The sequence below is a fragment of the Echiichthys vipera genome, assembly GCF_963691815.1.
Source record: "Echiichthys vipera genome assembly, chromosome: 18".
Taxonomy (NCBI): domain Eukaryota; kingdom Metazoa; phylum Chordata; class Actinopteri; order Perciformes; family Trachinidae; genus Echiichthys; species Echiichthys vipera.
The window spans coordinates 16,029,650-16,054,333 of NC_139843.1; the positions used below are offsets into that span (position 1 = coordinate 16,029,650).

General features: G+C 41.6%; 3 protein-coding genes across 4 annotated transcripts; 1 reads left to right on the forward strand and 2 right to left on the reverse strand.

The window, feature by feature from the left end:
* Positions 1–2,089: 2,089 nt before the first annotated feature.
* Positions 2,090–12,601, reverse strand: LOC310960578 (modulator of smoothened protein-like). Its single transcript, XM_083932304.1, has 3 exons — positions 12,287–12,601; positions 4,855–5,067; positions 2,090–2,996 (listed from the first exon to the last, which is right to left on the reverse strand). The coding sequence occupies exons 1-3, from the start codon at positions 12,390–12,392 to the stop codon at positions 2,812–2,814; spliced, it is 504 nt and encodes a 167-aa protein (XP_083788430.1). The 5' UTR covers positions 12,393–12,601; the 3' UTR covers positions 2,090–2,811.
* Positions 12,602–14,068: 1,467 nt separating this feature from the next.
* uqcrc2b (ubiquinol-cytochrome c reductase core protein 2b) lies at positions 14,069–20,187 on the reverse strand. Of its 2 annotated transcripts, none has more exons than XM_083932297.1 (14): positions 20,103–20,187; positions 18,243–18,344; positions 17,828–17,977; positions 17,636–17,700; positions 17,482–17,538; positions 16,511–16,635; positions 16,101–16,198; positions 15,966–16,023; positions 15,712–15,807; positions 15,388–15,587; positions 15,175–15,255; positions 14,970–15,046; positions 14,576–14,729; positions 14,069–14,404 (listed from the first exon to the last, which is right to left on the reverse strand). In XM_083932297.1, the coding sequence occupies exons 1-14, from the start codon at positions 20,133–20,135 to the stop codon at positions 14,321–14,323; spliced, it is 1,380 nt and encodes a 459-aa protein (XP_083788423.1). In that variant the 5' UTR covers positions 20,136–20,187; the 3' UTR covers positions 14,069–14,320. The 2 variants fall into 2 exon arrangements, with proteins under 2 accessions (XP_083788423.1, XP_083788424.1); XM_083932298.1 differs by lacking the exon at positions 18,243–18,344 and adding an exon at positions 18,380–18,472 and having other exon boundaries at positions 20,103–20,186.
* Positions 20,188–21,418: 1,231 nt separating this feature from the next.
* Positions 21,419–24,443, forward strand: LOC310960571 (zinc finger MYM-type protein 1-like). The gene is made up of 2 exons (XM_083932296.1): positions 21,419–21,553; positions 21,733–24,443. Exon 2 carries the CDS (start codon positions 22,084–22,086, stop codon positions 24,277–24,279), a length of 2,196 nt encoding a protein of 731 aa, XP_083788422.1. The 5' UTR covers positions 21,419–21,553; positions 21,733–22,083; the 3' UTR covers positions 24,280–24,443.
* The last annotated feature ends 241 nt before the right edge of the window (positions 24,444–24,684 follow it).

Consider the following 24,684-nt stretch of genomic DNA (forward strand, 5'->3'; position numbering starts at 1 on the left):
ACACAAAATAAAATGTTGAGTGTTGTATACGTTAAATGTCCTTGAATCTGCTTCAGATTGGAGATCTTTGTCATTCATAGGAAGTGAACTGGCGGACTCCTCTACGTTTACTTTAACCAATTGTGCCCCCTTGTGTTCAGATTTGAAGTGGCTCCTCCATGCTTATTGTCATACTGTAGAGATTTAATCTGTGCCAAACTAAACTGAGGAGCTCCTTTTATATTTCTCAGATTAATGTGAGCTGTTTGTTATATTTGGTGTTTACAGTGTTAGAGCACCATAAGTCAAACCTAAACGTGTTGTACATATCATGAAATGTTAGTTATATGTTTTTGTATTGAGATAAATATACAGTATAGCTTAAAAATGAGACACTTAAGCAGCGATTTAGGCCCCCTTCAGACCTGTTTCTTAAAGCCGTCCAGAGAGCCGATCACAAGTGGACTGTTCCAGTACAGGTATGAACGCACGCAGAGCGCGTTGAGATTGGATCACTCACTGAGCATTTCAAGCGTCGCCGGAGGGCTTCTCAACACTTTCTAATCATTGCATACGGAGAGCGGGAGAAGGTGTGCGGTGCATGATGAGATTGTCAAGCTGTCAGTCAAGGCAGTGAAGTTTTAAAAATAAAAACATTCATGTCTTTTTTCTGGTCAAAATGTTTTCAGAAATAGAGTTTGACTGCTTGTTTAAACTGCAAGTTTATGAGCAGGCCGCTATGTTGTTTCCGGTTCGAAGCGGAAACAACCAATCGGGTGCGTTCCCTGGTGCATCACCTGCTTTGGAAACAAGGAGAGAAGCTTCTCATCACTATGTGGTATCAGAAACAAAGTACTACTCTTCTCCAACTTTGTTTGTTACATGTGAAATAAGAGAGAAAAATAGATCAACTGGATGAACATATTTTCAGAGCCTGAAGTCGCAGCACTTGTGACTGTCAGAAGATCAAAGGCAGTTTCTATTCTTCACTTTTGGCAGCAGCAGTGGGTAGATGAGATGAGACGACTTGATTCATGCTGTTGCCTCTCATAGCCCATTGGATCTTTTCGAAAAAAAAATCAAACACACATCACTAAATACTTGTCTAAGACGTTCCTATGGCAACCTAAATATCCTGTGCATCCAAACAAAGGATATAAATAAAGTGGATGTGAGATTCAGCCCTGAACAAGCTCCACTTCACTGCAGAAGCATCTGCAGAAAACGACAGATTCATTTTGGTGATCAAATGTATTATGCATCTTCAAAATCTCAAATTTGACCAAAAAAGCCAGACATTTTATTAAATGTGGGAAGTTTCACGAGCTCAAGACATCAAAGAATTTTTCAACCCAGAAAAGAAACCCGATGTAATCCTTCAGCAGAGGTTTTAAGAAAATTTAAATTATCAGACATTTAATAATTGATAACCTAATATAGCTGTTCGACATAACTCCAGATTACACCAAATTAAAAATGTCAACGCATTTCTGAGTTTCCGATCCTGGTAAAACGGGGATAATATTCAAATTTCTGAACTATCTTCTTTTGATAACTTATGTGCTTTTTCACTTCCATTCACTGAGTCTCATGGGAGCCCCCCCAACACACACACACACACACGCCCGCACACGCTCGCACACGCACAAACGCGCACACACACACACACGCACACGCACACGCACACGCACATGCACACACACACACTCTCTCTCTGTTCTAAAAGAAATGGTTAAAGCAAACTGAGACAATCGGTGTTCAAATAAGTCTTTTTTTTAATTCCATGCTCATCCAACTGCTTCTAGAAAATGTCACAACTGAACAGACAGAAATGAAGCAGGCGTTAACGTCTCAAATATATAAAACAAACTAGTCGTAGACTCAGTCATTTCTTGATACAGTGTTTAAACAACAGGAAAAAGGTGAATACATTCACTACATCACTAAAAAGAAGAAAGCTATAACACGGAGACCAAAAGAGGTTTGGCCTGTTGACTGCTGATCCACACTGATGAAGGTTTAGCTCAACAGCCTCCTCGAGACCAGCTCCTCTTCCTGCAACAGGTCCATGGATACAACATTACATTGTTCATCCATGATGATTAGTTCGGTCAGATGTTTCCTGATACATTTACATTCCAGTTCTAGCATTTTTATGCTAAATCATTTAGTGTATTCAGAATTGATCCCAAGACACATCAACGCAACAGTTATTTTAAGGTTAAGAGCTCTTTAAGGCAAAGTGATCCACCACACACATGAATGGCAGGAGAACTCTGGGATACATTAAGCCTTTTTGACAAAATACCTTTACAAAAAAACATAACTGAACAATTAAACAAATAAATAAAATGAGCCAAGAAAGTAAAGCTTCATTGTATATATTACAGATTGTTCCACGTAGCTGTGGTCAGGGAAGAGCCTCCACCTTATTAGAGGGGACCGGCCGATATTTGCAGCTTCAGCCAGTTGGGCCTTACGTGTCAGTGTATGTGTGCATGTCATTAAATATTAGGATGACTGATAATACCACAGTGCTCCTGATGTTTGGATCCATTTCCATCATGTTTTTATTAATATTCTCCTGCCCGTTCACCATTTCACACTTATCGCTCAGGACCGAAGATGATGGAGGCCATTTCAGAGCTCGCAGCGCCTCCTCAGCCTCTGGAGAAAGACGGATGGATAGTTTCGACTCTCATGACAATTCGTCCAAATTCAACACAGACCGGTGCTTCTCAGCTCCTCGCAACACTGCCACGGAAGAGTAAATTCTGACAAAATTCGCCTCCAATAGTAGGGTTTCTCAAAAGATACAAAAAGAGGAGGAAGTCAGCCGGGCAGGCATACCTTCCCAGCAAACAGCAGTCCCACGATGGTGAAGAATATGGACAAAACGAAGAGTACGTAGGAGGAGCCCACCACTGTGTTGTTGGGGAGCTTATATGGCTGTCCTCCAACCTCGTTGATGTAGAAGCCGATGGGGAATATGAGAGCAGCCATGCAGAACAGGACCACTGACGCAGGAGAAACAGAAGGACAGAAAGATTAGCATCCCTTCTGGACCAGCAATTCCCAACCAGCGGTACTTCTGCGGTTGCCAGGGAGTATGAGGCAAGACTGTAGTGAAGCTCAACAGAAATTAAAAAAATACAGAAATTATTATTGGAATTTTAAAAATGTATAAAAACTATAAGGCCATCTTAAACACATGAATACCGCGTGTTGCAAGCCAGCAGGTTAGTTGAAACAGTTACGTTAGCTAATAGATGTTTGGTTAGAGATAAAACAATGGATAAACATTTTAAAACATTAACTTTGGCTAAAAGTAATGGATAAATGGTTAAAAAAAGAAAGTAATGGATAAATGATTAAAAAATAGCATAATGAATAAACAGTTCAAACATTATAGAATAGATATACTGTTTAAAACATTAGCTTGAAGGAATGGATAAACTGGCGAGCGTACCTATGTTCCCCGCTTTGTATGTGCGCTTGTCACAGAAAGGCTGCCATGTTCCCCCGTCTGTTATTTTTTCCCCAATCAGTGCCAAATTCCCGGGGTAATAGGCTTATGTAGCCCTAACACTACCCACTAACCCTGACAGTAACCGTGACTTCTAACCCTAGCAAAATGCTGAATTAAATCAGCGAAGACACAGGCTTATGTGGGAAAATGGGGGGAACATAGGGCTGTCCCCATTAACTGTTAGCTACAAGTGTGAATGAATGAATGGATGTTTAAACAGTTAGCTAAAAGTAATAAACACTGAAATAACTCAAACTAATGGATAAATAGGGAATTTGCTCTAAGTAATGGTTGCAATGGTTAAAAAAGCTTCCTAGCCTGCCTAATAGACGAACAGCTATTTAGCTAGTTAGCTTAGAGGAATGAACAAACAGTTAAACAGCTAATGGATAAATGGCTAAAATAAACAGCAGTGTCAATCACCTAGAAACTCCTCTGGCATGACTGAGGGGGTCCATCTGACAGAAAAGGTTGGGAAACCTTCGCTCTGGACAACTCAACTCTCGCTTCTTATTCAAATATTTGGTTCTCCAAATCACTTCTTTAGCGCCTTTAAAGACAGCCTTCAGGTTTTAAAATGTGTCCTTAAAAACGGCCCCCACTATTTTTGGTCTTCTCGTGGGAGCCAGTTTCATATTGTTCTAAATTGAGAGCCGGTAGAAGCACAGCTCCTACTCTGGTCCTCTAAAAGACAAACTGTCTCTTTCTCTGTAAAAATAGAAACCGGCGCTTCAGTTAGAGCTCATCTGCAGTCACTTTATCAAGATGTTCATAATTACCAGACTAAAAGCTTTCCTAAAATGAACCATGGTTTCTGATGTCTAGGTTAGCCCCATTTATTTCCCAGGTGATTCTCAAGTAGCGTCTTTTACTTTCACAGGCATTTTATAAACTATAATGGGCAGTTTCGCCTCCACCTGCAGTAAATGTCTGACCCCGGTGTGCTACTTAACAGCTAAAAGGTTCGAGTGTGATATTATATCAACTTTGCAGCTTAAATATTTATGAATCTTGTTATGCAACAGCTGCAATCTGGAATCGGAACAATTATGTTTACAAAGGTTGCTGATGCTTTACAGGAAAAAGACGCAAAGGATGTAATGACACTTTTCTCATGCAGCCCATTTGATGTGATTAAAACTGCTCGTGTTACGCTCTGTGATGTCTTTGGATAAAAACAGAGAGAAATAAATTCTGTCTACATGTGCACTGGACGCTGCACGGACACAGAGGTGCACTCATCTAAGTTTTAATGTGTATTTATGTTAAAACATGTTGTCACGTGTGTGGTTGGCATAAGAGAAGAGGGCTGGTTATGATGGAAGAGGACAACAGTGAACACCTACAGCCTGTGAAGGCGATCCATCGGGCATAGCGGGCAGCCTCGCGTCGCCAGCGTGACATCACCAGGAGCCCACAGGTGACAGTGAGGGAAATGATGCCTAGGATGATGAAGAAGAGCGTGATGATCCACTCTGGGGGCAGCTGCGGGGGGATGCAGGTCCGGTCCCGGCCGTGGATGGTCTGGCACTGCCGGACCAGACCCACAGTCATAGAGCCTGGGTGGAGACAGATCAACGTGAAAGCTACAGCAGAAGGTAAACCATCCACAGAGAGAAACTCGACTAAATTTACTTCCCATGAAAACCTAAAATTGAATTCAGAATTGAACGGGGTCCTGTACATGAGCACAAAATATTGCACCAAAGTTGGAACAGTTTTGGTTAAATGACTTCTGTCTTTTGTGTTTTTGTTGTTTGAAGTGGGTGGGGCTCAGTTGGCATAATGTAATGTCACAAAGTCTGCGCATAGCCATCAGGATGTATTCTTAAAGTTTCATTGTTTCATTTTCCGTTTCGGTGCAGCAGAAACAAGCTGTGAGCACAAAGCTGACATATAAGTTGATGTGCTGAGCTTGTTAGCAAACAGTGGCCGCCTTTGGTGCTGAAAAATGAAACCAACGTGGAAAACTGCGGTTCTTTGAATGGCCACTGACTGCTGACACCAGAACACGGCCATGTTAGAATGACCAACTTTACTGCAGAAATAAACATGTTAACAGCCAAGGTAACAAGACAAAAAGTTTTGGTTTTGGTCCCTAATTTCCCTGTTCTTGCTAACTGTACAGAGGGTGAATAAAACTCATTCATTCACTCATCTTCAACCGCTTGTCCCTGACGGGGTCGCCGGGGGGCTGGAGCTGATCCCAGCTGACATCGAGCGTGAGGCGGGGTACACCCTGGACAGGACGCCAGTCTATAACAGGCTACATAGAGACGAACAGAGACAGACAACCATTCACACCTATGGGCAATTTAGAGTCATCAACTAACCTAACACCTGCACGTCTTTGGACTGTGGGAGGAAGTCGGAGAACCCGGAGAAAACCCACGCAGACACGGGGAGAACATGAAGGGCCCCAACCGGGATTTGAACCAGGAACCCGGAAGTTATACATAATTCAGGGCATGGCAGCTTTGAGTGACAGGTGGGTGCTGGTGGGTGACCAGCAGAGACTGTAGGCTTCATTCAGCCCGCCTCAGCTCCATCCACACTCCACCTCTTTGCCCATCTTTGGATTAGCTCGGAGTTAGGCGACTTCAGGCGCTGCCAAGATGGCGACGGCCGGAGCCAAACCACTTTGAGCTTCACTTGGGGTCCTTCAGAAACCCGGGTGACATCATGGAGACGACATCCAGATTTTTTTACAGTCACTTATTCACACATCCAGCAGTTACAGCGCAGCATCGTCATTCATTTGGAGTCACGACCACTTGCAGAGCTTAAGTCAAATATTCACTTTCTTTTAGCTCTGTTTTTGGTCTCTACCTTCTTCGACTGTGTTTGTCTGCTGCCTGGCGCTGAGCAGGCAGTGTGCGGCATCTTATTAGAGCTGTGAGAGGGAACCGGATTACTACAGCTGTGGACTAGTAAGCGAAACAATGAGCAGCAACTGGCTTTAAAGCTCTTTAAAGCTGAAGGTTTGTAGATTTAGATGATATTCTCTGTGGGATCATCGCTACAAATGGACTCTTTTCATTTTGTTTTCATGTAGTTATTCAGTTACAGCTGCTCTAATGTTTTAGAAAAATACTTTTTAGGATCTTCAAAGCCCATTCACATTAGATTTCCATTGATCGTCAGAGATACAACATTATCCTGGCTCCACTGTAACAAACCCATCAGTCTAGATGCCAGTTTAGCCAGTAGAAAAGTGCAGAAGGTGACTCATAATAATAATAATAATACTCCACAGTCAACTGCCCATTAAATCCATTACATGAAAGCTTATAGCATATTGGAGCCTCTCTGATGAGTTTGCGTGCTTACATACTATAAAATATGACAATTTATTCATATGTTGACTCAGGCTGTAAGACAAGATGATCCCTCTGATTCCCCACAGTGACCAGGGGCCTAGAAACCTGTTGCAGTGACCCCCAGTGATTCATGAATGACGCCAGACATAATCAGGGTTCTGCCATGAGCATCACAGAGAGAAAGAGAGAGAGAGAGAGAGAGAGAGAGAGAGAGGGAGAGAGAGAGAGAGAGAGAGAGAGAGAGAGAGAGAAACTGACATAAGACTGAAGAGATCAATGACCCGACATCAGATACACACACACACACACACACACAGAGCCCAACAGAGACTGCATCGACTCAGCTCTGCAGCCAGTCTGACTACACCACATACAGCAAAATTAAATCCTCCCACACCTTCATTTATTCTTTTGTCTCCCTCCCTTTTTATTCTTATTATCCTCAGCAAGCAGTTTAGCGCCCACAGAAGAAAGTGGAGCTTTACACATTTTATGGATTTATGGATTTATTCAGGGCAATTTAAACCCAGCGACAGTAGCATTAACATAATTGTCACCATGTCCAAAATTACAAGTAACCAATATCATAAAAGAGTACAGGAAAAACACAGGGAAGCACGGAAACATCATTTGATTAGGAGGAAATGACATAAAAGAAGTCACTTTGAATAAACACCTGGTACTTAAAGCCATTAACGCTATTTAGTATTTTGAAACTGTATAATGTGTTAAAAGATTAAGGGCAACAGAACAGAAAACTGATTTTATTCACGTTCATTCTGCTACTCCCACGTCCATTAGCCCATTAAATATTTATTGTTGGCTTGAAATGGCTTCAGTTCGTCATCATGGACAAAGTGCTGGGTGATGACACCAGGACGAGGCTGACGGGATCATCAGGCCCGGACCACATCCTCCTTCAGGCTGACCTACCACCCCCCTCTTACACACAGGACATCCTGTTCCCGCTCAACACATCCTTTCATACCTCAGGGTGGGGGACAATGTAAATAGGGAATTAATTTCCCTGCGTACTGGATTCCACGACAAGCTGTCCAACAGGAATGTGTTTTTGCCTTTTGTCATAACGGAAAAGTTGATTTGCTTTCAATAAAAATATGAATAAGAGAGCGAAATAACTAAGAAAAGGTGAAAGCAGTAAATTTGACTTTACACAAAAACTGTTTGTCTGGGTATGTGTTCTTCAGGTATTACTAGTGTATTATACAGGGAACAGCTTGTTAAGTAATGGAACATTGTGTGGAAAGGAATCAGTCCAGGACTTGTGCATGTTACTAATTCAACTTCTTCCCCGGAGTTGTTTGTGCTTTGTCGTCTCGCAGGTCTCTGCTGATCGTGGTGATGCCTGCTGCCGTGGTCCTGCATGACGCTTCCTGCTACTATTATAATCTATAACCTTAGCTGTGCTTGTTTCTACTATTCTGCTGTATTAACTGCCATAACTTATAAGTAATATTCACATTACTATAGATATTATTATAGTTACTGGAAGTGTCTCTGTCTCTGTCTTTGTGATTGTCTTTGTCTCTCTCTGTCCATCTGTCTGTCTTTTCTCTCGTTCTCTGTCCTTTTCTTCCTCCCCAACCAGTCAACACAGATGTCCGTCCTCCACAGAGCTGGGTGTGTCCGAGGTTCCTGCCTGTTATAGGGAAGGTTTTCGTTGCCACCGTACTCTACGGGGGAATTGTTGGGTCTATATTTATCATAAATAAGTCATAGAGTGTGGTCTTTACCTACTCTGTAAAGCGTCAAAATGTAATTGAATTGAATTGACTTCATTAACATTTGAGATAGCTGACGACACAAAGCGCTGGTAGGGTTGTGTATTGGCAAGAATCTGGCGATAAGATACCTATCATGATAGGTGTAATGATTCAATATATTGCTATACTCTAAGCCAGGCCATATATTGTGATCTAATTTTAGGAAAAGTGTCATAAAGAACACATTGTTACGCTGAAGGGGATGGATCAAATGGTCGAACATAATTCACGGCCATCGGAGTTTAAACACCAAACGAACCACCGTCTGCCACGACTCTCTGCATGTAAACTATTCCTAAAAAAATGGATACAGGATCTCTATACAGGATCACAAAAGGTAACCTCACGAGTAACGACAGTCATACTGTGGCCTCACAAAAAAACAGAAGTACCACTGGTGGGAAGAGAGTGTTTCTCAAAAGTGGCCAACCTTCACCTGTAAAACGCTTTGTATACTCAGACACTCTCCAGCTCCTTCAGCCCTCTCAACACGACACAGGGCACACAAACACACCGAGTGCACATGCTCATACTGCTGAACAGTTACTCTCTCACACACTCACTAACACTCGTGCATACCGACCTTGTGTTGTATGGAAAAGCAGCTTGTGAACACATCTGTGCTTGAACAGCAGCTAGAATAAATGGTGTGATTCTAAATGATCATCATAACTAATAAGTTATCAGTGTGCGTATTCACATGGAGCTTGAGCTTATTATATTATCATTATCATATTATTATGAGAAGTTTATTCTGTTTCTTTTCTTCTTCTGGGTGTTAAGAAAATCTTTTCGGGCAACTTTGATTTATTTAAGAGAACTGGACGATGGGCAGATCATTATTATTATGTTTTAACCTCTATACACTCCTCACTCAAAATAAAATACGTCATGGCTGAGCCCAAGGAGCTTTAAAACTCCAGGTGGAAAGCATTACTGTCCCCGGAGGCCTAATTAGAAGTCCCATGTCTTTATTCCGAAACAACACTTCCTACCTTCAGGTCATTACTATCCAGCTAATTAAACAGGAACAAAAAGCTTTTAGTACAGTGAGTACAGTCATTTCACACCATCTTTTACGCTGAGGGAACGGGAGATTAAACCTTCTGCTGAGTGCCAGTTGGTCTGAACTACAGTTCATTTCGACTTCTGTGTGGTTACTTATCCAATCATGAGACAGAAACTGCTTGTTATGTACTCAACTTGCAGAAGCAGTCATTTTTATTTATTTAATTATTATTTTTTACACCAAATTAAATCCTGTGATAACCACTCTGCTCCACAGTAGCATTAGGACGAAGGCTAACATGAACCCCGGGCAGCTGTTTTAGTCAATGTTTAGCTTTTAGACTTTGCTTCTGAATATTACTCCACTGCAATAACCAGGGAGGCTGACCGTAAATGCCTATTTTAAACACCTTTATTCTAAGACACATTCAATGAAATGCGCCTTCTTTCAAATGATCATGATTGGATTTAAAACCATCATATAATTGATGCCCAATACAACGGCTCATCAAATCATCAGTGGATGTAAATCAGGATTATCTTCAATCATTTGTCCTTCATTGTGCTTTTTAAAAGTAGGATTTAAAATCTTATGTATTCTCTATTGATATTTTCCCACTTGTCATAACTTATAACTCTAGGGGGCCAAGTCAACCAAACAACAATGAAACCAATAAAAATCATTCTACAAACAGGCACTTAAAATAATGGATCAGAAACCTGTTAGATGGCACCACCGCAAAATCCTCAAGAAACATAATTAACTGGGTTTTCACAGCTTTGTAAGCTTTTCAATTTTTAAACTTATTTTCAAGTGTGTGAACAACCTTGCTCCAGAAACACTCTGCAAACTGGTAAACAAACAAAACAGTAGCATCAGAACTAGTGTACCGTGCAACAAGCGGACAACAGCGAAACGCAGAACAACATTCGGACAATCTTCCTTTAATGGTGTTAGGCACCAAACTTAAAAACTCCTGTGAACACTGACCCCCCCCACCCCCCACACACACACACACACACACACACACACACACACACACACACATTACTTGTCTTCGTTGCTTTTGTCATTCTGTGTCCTGTATTTGATGTTGTTGTGTATTGTTTTAACTTTGCTTGTGTAGCTTTTAGTAAAGGCCTAACCAGGGACAGGGGTTGCAATTTAAACCTGTGTGCATGGCATCTATTTTATATTTTATATGAAACAATGTACAATGTATTTGTCCCTGCTCAATAAACTTCTAAACTAAAAACTATAATATTAAATATCAATTGACTGAATATGAAACAGTTAAAGTTCCAGAAGATGGGGAACTTCACTGATATCACACATCACAGTGTGTTAACAGGCTCCGGCGGGAGCTGCCCTTAATCTGCTAAATTATCGATTCGACATATATTGATATTAGATCCAAAATGAATGACAAAAATGGAATTCAAGTACACTTCCTTGATTTGCAGCTGAACATCTTCAGACCAGTAAGACCAGCACAGATATAAACATAAATACAGAAACCTCCCATTAAATAACCAAAACTGTTGTGGGTGCCATATTATAACATATTTTACGTTGAAGGGGGTGGGGGGGTGGGGGGGGGTGGCTGGTTGAGGTGATCTGGCAAGAACATGGACATTTGAACATGTGACAATAACATGCCACAGGGCAAAGGGTGACACGACTGGAGCTAAATTGTAACCTTTATGGGGTTCCTACACTTTTTCCAAAGTCAAGCGTGTTTTACAGTTTATACTGTACTGATTATGGCACTTATTCATAATAATACATAAGATGTTAATGTGCTATAAACAACCAACATTATGTTTTGTGACAGCTTTCTACACACGGGTGACCTACATTTTTAAGCACCTTATTAATAATTCAAGCACTTTTTTACACCACATTAAAAGTGTTTCCAAGTTATTTCCAGCACTTTTAAGAACCCTGCCTTTAGTGTCTGAACATGGAACATTATTTGTTCCTTATACGTCAAACTACTGATCAGATCCTCTTTATATAGCTCCCCTTTGTAGCTAAAGAAAAAAAAAGCTTTTAAGTTTTGTACTCCTACCTTTCCATTCTGTCATCCTTTTGCTCATTAAAAAAAAATGTTTTCTCCTCTTAAAACAGATGGCCTGTTTCCAGTAATGCCATCACTGCTCCACTCTCTGTTTACAGAGTGATCATCCTTCATAAATAGACTTTGGTTACATGTGACTGAACTTTGTTGAACACAGTTTAGACGCTGCATTATTACTGTGCCCTATCATCTCCACTCTTTTACTTCATGGTAACATGTTCTCTCTATAATCCTCTTAAAACTGGGATTCCCAATTCTCTAAAGTGGTCCAAGGATTCATTTTTGTAGCCACTAAATTAAGTCAAAAATCTGTTATGTAAATGCCCCTTTTATTAGCTTTTTTTTAATGTATTGTTTCTTTCTATTCATTGATCCTTTTCTGGTGAAATACTGTCACCTTACGGGCCAAACAGGGTGTGAACCAAACTCCATAGACAGTTCATCCGTGTTTGTGTGCAACTGTTGCCTTTAAAGTTTGTTAACAAAAGAAATAATCCTACAAACAGATGCATTTCTTTTCCATTAAGGCTTGTGTTGTCTATCACCTATCCCCGTGCAGGAGTGGAAGGAACAACAACACCCTACCGGCTGATTCTCCCGTGCTGATCCAGTCCGGGTTGGCGATGCTGGCGATGGCGAAGACGTCTGCAGCGAGGAAGAGGCATCCTGAAATCACGGTGAGTTTATCCATGTCGAGTCGGTAACCCGGAGCCAGCAGCCAGCGTTAGAGGACCCGCGTCGACAGCGATGAATGGGTCGGTTTCATCCGCGATCTGTCCGCGCATTGTGTTTGATCCCGAGGCGGTGAGATACGCAGCCTGACCCGACCTGCTGGCCTCACTCCAGCCCAGGAGGAGACAGTCGGGCTCATGGATCACTCAGCTCCGGATGCTGCACCGCATCCCGGGGACATCTGCAGAAAGCAGAGCGGAGAACGGGGGCTTTAATCGCGGATTAAAACTCCAGCAACGAAAACGGATTCGTGCATGCAGTTGACCTGTTTCCTTAGTCTCTCTCTCTCTCTCTCTCTCTCTCTCTCTCTCTCTCTCTCTCACGACCGAAGCGGGTTCTCTATGGAGCTCATATTTTGCTGAAAGTCGTCAGTTTCGCTCTTTAAAAAGGAAAAGCTTCAGAGATCTGTGTTTATTACAAGTATGAGAAGTAAAAATCAGGGATCTCGCGTCTCCATAGCTGTATTGGAGAAGTCTCGCGAGAGAATCTGTAAAAAAAAAAAATAGCCGACGTACCTGCTACTTTTTTTTCTTTTTTGCATCGCCTTGAATCTTGAGTGAGTTCCTCAAACATCTCTGAGCACATTTAGCAATTTAACACACACACACACACAGTCAAATGGAAGCTATGGAAGCACAGCTCTGCCAGTAAAAGAAAATGTGACTTGATTGCAGGAAAAAAAAGAGATCCAGTCAATATATCTTAGCATCTAAAAATGATGAGAAACTTCCTCAAAATATTGACCTAATATCTCAAAATACAACAGTCTTGTGCAAATGTCAAGAATGTTTCTCCATACTTTGAGATATGTCCTCATTTTGAGAGCGCTTCTCATTATTTTCAGATACTTAGTCATACAGACTCAAAAACAGCTTTTACCCCAGAGCCATAAGGGAACTGAACACTGAAACGGTTTACAATCAATCACTCACTCAATCAATATCCTTTATTTAACCAGGTGAAAACTCATTGGGCAGAATGGTTACACCAAACACACAAGACACAAATAAAATACGATCACACACTAGCTTGTCTGATAGTGGCTAGTGTTAACATCCAAACTCCTATCCCCTGTATGTATATACCATACATATGTAAATATGGATACATAAAGCCACTCCAACACAGCAATATGCAAAATCAAGTGCAATATTTTCATCTATCTACTTTTAGTCACACAAATGCCTACGTTCTTACTCACACGGTCAGGATTCCTACTTAATTTCTGTGCATTGACAATAAATTAATTCTATTATCTTGAGATTAGTAATTTGAGAAAGTTTCTCATTTCTACCACTTTGGTGGAAATGTGCTTCCATACAAATGTTGAAGGTGCCACCTTTCTTCTCTTAGAGCTAATACTCTAAAGTTACAAATACTAAAAATTAAAAAGTCGCTTGGTCTGGAGCTTTCGACTGTATCACAGGCTTTATTAGCAGATGGGTTTGCTCAGTTTCAAATTCCCATGGTTTTGAGACCTTCATGGACTTTTTACTCATGTGGACTTGACAGCTCATTCTTACCAAAAGCTCATTCAGATCTTGAGTTAGGGTTGCTTTGAGCTTGTTTCCTATGTCAAGCTTAAACTCAGAAACGTTATCCAAGACATAAAACATCACAACAGGACACTCAAAACTCTGTAAGGTAGATAGAATTTATTCATTATTTTACATCAGCTATACAGTAAATGTGGACAGATGAGCGAAGAACCACACCTGAAAATATACCGTTACAACACCTATAAATACTCAGTGGTGTTATGACATTATATCCCTCAGGACAACAGCGTTGATGACCTCTGCCTCGTTTCTTTGTGTCAAAAGGTAGATAAAACAGATTCTGCTTTGACTTCAGAGTTGGGTACAGTGTGAGGTGACGAGGAGGACTTTAGATCTCGTCCACGAAGGGTGTTTTGATGAGATTGCCGCTGGATGCCATACTCTTCTTGCCTGTCACAAATTTCTTGGCAGCCTGCAAATAAACAGCAGAAAGTTCAGAGCGGTATTATTTTCACACAGTAAATTAAAGACTTTGCCAATCTTTCACTTGCTATCTAACTGGAGTAAAGTCAGTGACATGATTACATCCATTCTTTAACATCCTGACAACAACCGAGCCCCGACAAGAAACCAAATGTCTTACGTTGGCGATATCTGTCAAGGAGACGTTGTCGATGTTTTTGCAGACTTCCTCAGCTGAGCAGTAGGATCCCTCGGCCAGAGCCTGGGTGCCCATGGCCTCCAGCAGACCCTCAGAAGTCTCCAGAGACATCAGGAACTGCCCCTTTAGCTGGGCCCTGCAGAGAAAACAAAAACAAGCTCATCATAAGCTACTACTAATGAGACGTTTTAATTAGACCAGTTTATCATTTTTTTCTTTCTCTCAGCAGTCAGACATTACATTACACTGTCAATGAATATCCTCATAAATAAGCCCACTTTGGAGTTTATTGTTAACTGGAAAAATATATAAAATCTGACTTCTCAAGGGATTCATTATTTAGACTATGTTTCGTAAAGCTGCAACGTTATCTTACTTGGCCCGAGTGAGGTCAGCAGCTGTGACGCCACCATCAGCAACAGCCTTTACCTCAGCGAGAGCAGCCCTGATCACCTGGAGAGACAGAAGACGGATAAGATATCTTATTGTTTCAGTTTTTCAAAAAACACAGAGTAGCAGCAGCTTGGTTGAACAGATTGCGCTAATAAACAGGCTCTGTGTCACGACTGTGGGATACTCACATCACCAGCAACTGCAGGCTGGGAAATGGTGTAGACCCCAAACAGACCTGAGTCAGAGTAGCTCGAGTTGAAAGCACTGACCTGTTCGGAAAGAAAAAGAAATTGGGCAAAAATGTTTGACGGATAATGTCGAAATTATTATTCAAGCTTGTAAAAGCCCCGGTTCATGACCCATTTTAAAAGTTCATATTAAGAACTGGCAACCCCACTCACGTCAAAGGGGTCAGTCGTTTCCTTGGCAACACCCTGGACCAGTTTGCTGGAGACACACAAGCCTCTCTTGACATGCAGACCAGCTCCCAGTAAATGCTGCAGCACACTGAAGGCCAGAGCCTCGCTGGTGCCGGCTGCTGCTGACTGGCTCACCACCGCTGAGTGGACCAGACCGCCGACGCTGGGCAGACGGATCTCACCTTTGAGAGGGATACAGGGTGTTACATTTTCTTTAACTATTAAAGTTGTAGGAAAACTCCAGATGTTGACAACACACTGGTGTGCGAACAACGTGCAGATTTTTTTTACGCAGGTTCAGCTCACCTCCACGATACTGAGCCTCGGCCCCGGTGGCGCCTGTCCCACTGCGGATGTTGAGGAACTGCTCCCCAACTTGCTTCAGTACCGTGTGGTCCACACCTTGAAAGACCAACATCGTACATTTAATAGTCTTTTGGTAATTTAGGAAAAACACTGGGTATATTCCTTTAATAAGCATTATTTTCTATAGAGTTAGAAAAACTCAAAGTTAAAACAATAGTGCTATAATTACAGGGTTCATATGTTTAAAGCCTTACCAAGTCCAACGAGAGCCATTCTTGCGCTTGTGAAGTTGTTCTGGACAAACTGGTGCAGCTGAAGACAAACATTAGAAATGTTTAAAAGGGTATAATATTACCATAAATCTTAAGAGCACATAGAATAATACATACATGCCCAGACTGGATGTTGCCGACCATGTGGTCAGGACAGTACAGGGAGTTACTGAGAGCATTCTTGTAGGCAGCTTCATGCAGACCTTCGATCACACCTGGGAAAGACAGAGAGGCATGATCAGGGTGCAATATTCCGATGGCAGAGCGAACATGCTTCTTAACTGATGCATCTTTATATCTGCTTGTTTGGTGGACACTCCTGAAAAATAGTGAATAAATTTGGTGCGCCCTGTTGCTTAAATAACAGGTTTCCATGAAAATTACCACACTTTTGATGACATTTTTCATCGACAATTAGCAGCTAACACTCGCTGATAGGAATAAAAAAGTAAGTAGTTCTATGATAAACTGGACATATCCATCTAAAAAAAGGCTCTGTGTGTATTACAAGAGAAATAAAGGCCCACCTATTTGAGTACTCTGTGCACCCTGGGCCTTGTCCAACTTTACTCTGGGTGTGAGGTCTGCCACCTCCCATGACCGGAACTCTTGGGCTGTTGTCACATTGATCAAATACTCCATCACTTTGTCACTGCAGACAAATAATGGCGGGGGAGAAAAATATGTTAGATACGAATGCTGAAACTGTGCAATCACCCCACATAACATAATCACTCCTGCAGGGTAAACTTGCCTCTCCAGTGAACATTTCTATGTACCAAACAGCCATTGACTGTTTTGTCATATGAACTCCGGACAATGTCCAACGAATCAGGTCCGGATATCGTAATTCGAGGGGTGGGGCCTGAGTAGAGCATGCAGGTGGCAGGACATGAAGCGGACTACATCATGGTCAACGTGGTTACCAGTACGTTATTTGGTCATAAACAACATGTCTCTTTCCGTAATGTCTGATGATTTTGGCATTGACCCTTACCGACAGACATTCCAGAATCTCATCATCTCTACAGTTAGACATTTTCCATGCGTCTTCGTGTACATTACCCTGCATTTTCATCCTTGGATGTTTGTTTTCTTAAACTTTTGCGACAGCCGCATGATACCAATGCCATAAACACGCCCACTTTGAATTTTCCGGGCAGTCAGCTGCTTTGTTCACACATGGGCTCAATCAGACAAAGTCCAATCCAACTTATTCGGACATTTGCTTTCTCACAACATGTCTAGATCATTTCCAGTTTGCAGTGCATGTGTAAGAGAGGCTTTAGTTACGCATGAATATGATGCAAGAGATTTCACACCCTCGTGAAACTGACATTTATTCAAGCTCAAGATACAAGGTTTATACACCTAACGTTTCAAATTAAACAAAACTCTTAATGTCCTTGTACTACAGACACGGACATTGTATCATGATTCCTCTCCATATCTGACTAGTGTAGTATCAAACACAACAAAGACACAATCAAAGACTCACATGTCATCCCTCAAGCAGTCGACGCTGTAGACCATGTTCTCTCTGGATGAAGTCACACTGCAGAGAAACATACGGATATCCAGGTATCAATACAGGTAAAAGGAAGAAACGTGTATTCAAAGGATTAATATGGCCTTTCTTGGAGATTGCTGACCTCAAGCTGCCTCCCACTGCCTCCACACCACGGCATATCTTGAAAGATGACGCTCCTTTGGTTGTCTGGAAGAGTAGAAAATGCAAGCTGACATAAAAGGCAAATATTAATTTATAGCTATATGAATAATACTATTTGGAAACTGGGGGAGAAGGGACAATCAAATGAAGACTAAAAACTGCAGCACCATACCAGGCTGGAGGCCAGCCGGAGTAGGTGGGTAACCCCCTGGTTGTCAGGGGTCTCATAACGACAGCCGGCCTTGACAAACACTCCGATCTTGGAGGCTGGTGAATAGTTCTCTAGGGAGGCGATCACCAGACCGCTGGGCAGTCTGGTCACCTGGACAGAAGGACACATATAATTTCCATGATAGATGAAAACCTGTCAGCCAATAAGCCTTAATTTATATTTAAAAGGGGCCATCTAAGATCATTTGGACATTTAGTTAGACGTTTTAAAATAATACAATCATTATAATAAGAAAACACAAACTGAAGAACCCATGTCTTTATCTACATGCAAACCAACTAATTTCTTCATTCTCAGACCCAAAAACCACACTGTCTGGACCCATCCGACCCATCCTCATCACTCGCCAACATACATGGATGTCCTGGTAAGCGTGGACAGCCTCTGGAGAGAGCTTGAGGCCAGCCAGGGGCTGGGCAAGGGACTGGCCTGATCTGGCAGCCACATGGAATCGTCTCTGCGGAGAAGAAACACAAGTCAACAACCACTGACCTGCACATCCTGCGGCTGAAACTTAACGTGCTCGACGGCTGCGGCCCCCGTGAACTCCACCTTACGGGCAGCCTGGGCCGCGTAAAGCCTTGTCTGGAAAAATAGAAGACACGGGAAGGCGGGAAATTACAACTAATGTGTTGCTAGCTTGCTGATTGATGCAAGTTTAGTCTGAGGAGGAGGGAAATCAGAGGCATGACAGATCGGCAGACTAAGGACTTTTGATGTGGTCTACTGCAGTGAGAATTTTGATGTGGTATAGATGCATGTGATTTATTTTATTTTTGAATTTGATCTGAAGCAGAGTACCATCATGTTCCAAACACAAATACCAATCAACCCTGTTGTTTCGCAAATAAGGTTTCTATTCTATTGTCAAATGGTGGAATCAGTGGTGTTGTATTTTTCTTGATATGCCATGCACTTCCCATACAAAAATTATACATGCTACCTCACATAGTAGACCTATATATAGTGTAGATGCATTGGTTCTGTTAAGATACAGTTTGTCTTCATGATTTTAGAATCATACAGTTGATCATATATCAATCCGATGTGCTAGTTATTGTTCCTGAACTGACTCAGACATCTTTAATTTTAAGACAACTGGGCAAGCTGGTGAAAATCCACAGTAACTCAACAGTAGCTGTGGAGGGAAAGCTGAATCAAGTTTACAGGTAGATAGCTCTAGATCAGTTAATTGGGTGTAACATTGTTTCAACATGTATCGGAACTGTGTCACCAGTCGGACAGTTTTTGGCTCAATTCTATCAAACTTTCTGTTTAACCTACGAATATAAATTACGATGTAATGTTTTGAGTTAATTTAATGGTGTTAAACTAAAGTCTAACTTATTATCTTTGTAATCATATGTCGTTTTAACAGCCTAATGTATCTTGGAGTTAACGAGAGTGGTTAAAAGGACGCTAACACCGGTGAATTAGTCGTGTGCTCCTCTCTAGTCTGACACCCCGATCTCCTCGCCATAAACACTGGGAGCTGCAGGTCCTCCACATTAACATCAATGCTGTCAAAACATCCGGGACCTTACTACAGGCATTCACAATAAAATGACATGTTTCAATAGCTGCAAAATAAACCGTAAAGTCTTCTTAATTTCCCTTTTTAATGTAAACCACCACCTGAGCCGCAAACGTTCTGACTGCTTTCGCCCATCAACGCCACTTTATTTGACTAATTTGACATGTAAATGTTCCTGTAAAAATATCAAACTTCACTTGTGGATTCTTAGAAGTGTGTAAATAAATTCTACGTCCACTTCGGTGGCGATCACCCAGTAAAAGCACCACGAAAAGGCCGGAAACTGCAGTAGATCCATAGACTGTAGGCAGGTCAGATCAGTCCAGATAGGGAGACATATGTATAGATATGGATTTAACGGCCTAATTTATCTCTGTGTTTACACGAGAGTGGTCAAAAGGACGCTAACACCGGTGAATAAAACCAGCGAACGGCCTCCCATTGGTGACACATTCCCTATAAAACAGCCCGACTGGTCATTATTATGTAACTTTATCAGTTGGTGGTTCAGCACAGTCTCCACTGACGATGGCAGCCTCCTCGCCCGCTCTTCATTACACCTTGTCCGCATGACCCTGAGTTTAACACCGTCCTGCAGCCACACAAACACTGAAAAGGGCAGCTAATGTGTGTACAGCTGTCCCGACACACATATAAAGGCTACGTTAGCGGAGTACTTACCGTTAACTGACTAATTCCCCGAATCCCCTTCATCTCCTCTCTCCCCTTCAGTCAGGACGATGGAGCAAATATGGCGGACTCGAGTGAACCCTACCCAGAATGCCCAGCGCGTTCCATTTCGGAGTGTGCCAATGAGCGTGCGCCATCTGTTGCCACGGAGATGAATTGAAAATTAAAAATTTTATTTTTTGTAACTATTTGATCTGAATTTCATTTTTTCATGTGTGTTTCTTTCCAGTACTTTGATGTTTTATGTAAAGCACGTTTAATTTGATGTTTCCAGGCGTATTGCAGATATTTAAATGATTGAATTTACTACACCTTTGATGAATGTATGAATATAGACTGTTAGGAGTTTTAAGTTATACAAAACATTCACAAACCAAAAGTCTCCCTTTCTGTTTTCCATAAATAATGTGTGACGGATTACCATTAAAGCAATTGCACCAATAACAAAACTGTAAATAGTGTAATTTAGTGCATTATTTAATATATCAGTCATGTGTTGTATTAGGGTTTTAATATTATATTTTTATTCATCTTTTTGCAATGTTTTTTTTGTCATTCGTGCTATTCTTCTGTGTTGTGCTGTTTACTTCCCCTGCAGTTTTGTGGGGGATTAGAGCTAGTTAGTGTAAATAAAGCACAGCAAGTATCGAGCAACAAGTATTGATGTGTTCACATAGGCCTATGTAGAAAATACAAATGTAGAACTGTAACTTTAAGCAAATGTTTAGTATTGTTAAATGCCGTTCTAGTTTTAATAGCCTCCATTTTCAATAATCAGAATATTCCTTTTTTATTTAATTTCCACAAATATAAAAAAAAAATTTTATCCAAATTTCTGTATTTTATTCTTATTATTTTGACTGTTATATTTATTGTATAACCAAAAAATATTTACTTATTAGACACTAACTACCCTCCTTTTATATTTTTAAAGATTCAGATTTTAAATCGTAAATTACCTCTATGCTAAATATAAAACTCAAAAAATAAAAAATAGGTAAAACGATTAGATTAATTAGACATTTCGGATTTACTCCCTTAGTTTAGCTATAGTTTGTTTTTGTTATTCTTCCTTACTATCATTCTTTTGTCTATGTTTTCCTCTTTGTAAATTTTAATTTCTGTAATTATTGTTTCTACATTTACAAATACAATTTTTTGGTATTGTGTTTAACTCTGGAACATGTAAGAAAAGTAAACTTTATATTGAATCTTTTCAATTAAAAAAAATCACTTCCGGTCGCTGTTGTACCCAGTGCGCATGTGCGGTACTCCGCACATTTATTGAACGTTTGGACGGGCTACATGCTACAAACATACAACTTAAAGGGAAAACAACCTATCCTTTGTCTTGTTAGCGTTTGTAGCCAAGGTGAGAGACAATATCCCCCGTGAAGCATTTCGCCGAGAGGGCCGAAATACCAGAAGAACTATTTACAATGGTGAGTGTGAACTAACAGGCTAACACACGAGCTAAGTATGTGGCTAACGTTAGCGCAAGTAGCGGGGCTGTAAAGTGAGCTAAACTTTAACTCAGAACACCCTCCTGTTGTTGACTCAATGTACTGCAGATATTCCCGTGGTTAACGTGGTTTTATTTTTGTTGTGTGCCATAAATCAGACCGCAGGCCAAGCCGAAGACCTTCCTGGACCTGGTGCAGCAAGCCTACTACAAACAGCTGAGGAGGGGGGCCAATGAAGCATTGTCGGCTGCTCTACGACTGCAATGGAATCCTTTTTGATTGACAGCTAAATGAACGAATCAGCGACCTTGAAGAATAAACATGCATCGGAGCATTTTCCATTTTCCCATTCTGTTGTTCTGAACTGATCCAGAGACTTTACTGATCCCCAGTGACTTTGTTTAAAAACTGGTCGGTCACTCTGCGGTTTCTCCCCCGTCACGATCACTCACACTGCACAGTAGCCAGGCGCAGCAGCTCCAGCTGCTAGCATTAGCAAGCTTCACAACATGGCAGATATGAATGTTGTCGACCGGATTCTGGCGAAGCCATTTGATAGTCTTCCTTACGAAGAGAAAATTAGAGTTAAACAGCAGGGTAGGGCAACTCCCAAGATGGATTTAGTACAAAAGATGGGTAAGAGTAACAGGACTTTTCAGATGTCCTGGTATGACAAGGTGAGCTGGCTGACTGGAAGTGCTGTCACAAATAAAATGTACTGTTGGCCATGCCTCTTGATGAAACCACCTCAGGGATGTGTTGTCTGGTCAAAAATGGGTTTGAGGGATCTATCTAACTTTGACAGGGCATACAAAAGGCATGAAAAAAGCAATGAACATGTGAGTGCATGTGCAAGGTTAAGTTGCCTGGGCAGAGTCAGGGTTGAACATGCAACAAATGAAGGTGCGCGCATGCAAGTAGCGAAACATAATGAAACAGTCAAACAAAACAGGGCTTTCCTAAACCGCCTTATTGATGTGACTTCCCTGCTTGGCTGTCAGGAGCTGTCATTTAGGGGGCATGATGAGAGTGGTGACTCATCCAACGAGGGGAATTACAGTGAGTTTACAGAAACGGTAGCAAAATATGACTCTGTCCTTGCCACACACTTCCAGTCATCAGCTTTTTTTTCTGGGACGTCTCATTCAATCCAAAATGACTTGATCGCTGCTCTTTCAGCCACAGTTTCTGATGAGATTAAAGATGAAATTCAGGCTGCTCCCTTTTTTGCATGGCAGGTGGACGAGGCAGCTGATATAGCTTGCTGTGCCCAACTCTCCGTCATTGTTCGGTTTGTAGATAGTGCAGGTCAAATTCAGGAGCGCTTTATTGGATTTTTTGATGTTTCTGGAGAAAGAGATGCTCAGTCTGTTTTTGAAGTCTTGAATGAGAACATGCAGAGCTATAATATCATGGAGAAACTTGTGGCACAAACCTATGATGGGGCTGTTGTCATGGCTTCAGCTCTCAATCGTTTGCAGGCCAAAGTTAAAGCAATAGCCCCCAGTGCACTGTTTGTGCATTGCTATGCACACAGATTGAATCTGGTGCTCTCTCAGGGGGCTAAATGCTTATCAGAATGCAGAATCTTTTTTGCATCTCTCTCTGGGTTTGCCAAATTTTTCTCAAAATCCACAAAAAGGAAGTCTTTTCTTGAGTCTGCAGGTTGCTCAGGGTTGCCTAGAAACGCTCCTACTCGATGGGATTTTACGTCCCGGATCGTGAGCACTGTGGCTAACAATTATGATGCCCTCCTGGAGACTTTTGAGAAGATCATTGCAGATAAGACCATGGATGATGACACATTAGATTGTGCCAAAGGCTTTCTGATGAAACTGGAGGATTTTGAGTTTGTGTTCATGTTGTACACATATGAACAAATCTTCTCTGAGACCGATGTGGTGTTTGACATTGTCCAGCAGAGATCTATGGATGTTCTGTACTGCAAGAAAATAATTGAGTCTCTTCTTGCTTATGTCAAAGAGAAGAGGTCAGTAGGGGCTTTCCAGGCTGTCTATGCCAAAGCAGCAGATCTCACATCCGACCCGCAAACTGAGCCCCTGAGAAAGCGCCGTCTGTCACAACTGCAGGATCCCAAGGAGCGCTACAGGAATCTGTACATGGCCATCCTAGACAATCTTTCAGAGCAGATACCTCAGCGTTTTGCAAATTTGGAAAGCATGCGCTTCTTAGAATTAGTCAATCCAGAGAAATTTGATGAGATGAGACAAGTGTTTCCAGAGGAGGCGTTTCAGAGTGTCCTGAAAAGTTATGGCCAGTTCTTTGATTCAGAGAGACTGAGGTCTGAACTTCAGGTCCTTTATACAAACCAGGACTTGCAGGGCAACAGGGGAAAGCTGTGTGATTTCTTGCTGTTCCTTAAAGACATGGAGTTGGACAGTGCAATGCCTCAGTTGTACAAACTGTTGTCATTAGTAGCAACAGTTGGAGCTACATCTGCGGGTGTAGAGAGGAGCTTCTCCTGTTTAAAGCGGCTCAAGTCTTACACCTGCAACACAATGGGCCAATGCCGTTCAAGCAGCCGAGCTCTGCTGGCCATTGAGAGGACACTGGTCAAGTCCCTGGAAAAGACGCCTAGTTGGTACGACAAGGTCACAGATCGTTTTCTTGAAAAGGAACGAAGGGTAGAATTTACATATAAACACATTTATGATGTAGGTGTGAAAAATGAGGCCTCTCCTTGAAAAAGACCAGCAGCTGTCACTGCAATGAAGGTGAGGGTGTGGACAGGTGTCCTTTGTACAGATAAGTTCAAACAGGTGCCATTAATACAGGTAATGAGAAAGGACGGAAGAGCTTCTTAAAGAAGTTACAGGTCTGTGAGAGCCACCGATCTTGCTTGTTTGTAGGTGACCAAATACATATTTTTCAACATAATTTACAAATAAATCATTTTAAAACCCTACAATGTGTGATTTCCAGGATTTTTTTTCACATTCTGTCTCTTGCAGTTGAAGTTTACCTATGATGAAAATTACAGACCTCTGTCATCTTAAGTCGGACAACTGGCACAATCGGTGGCTGACTTGATACTTTTTTGTCCCACTGTAAAGAATGTCTGCAGAGGAATGTCGGTGCACTATCCACAT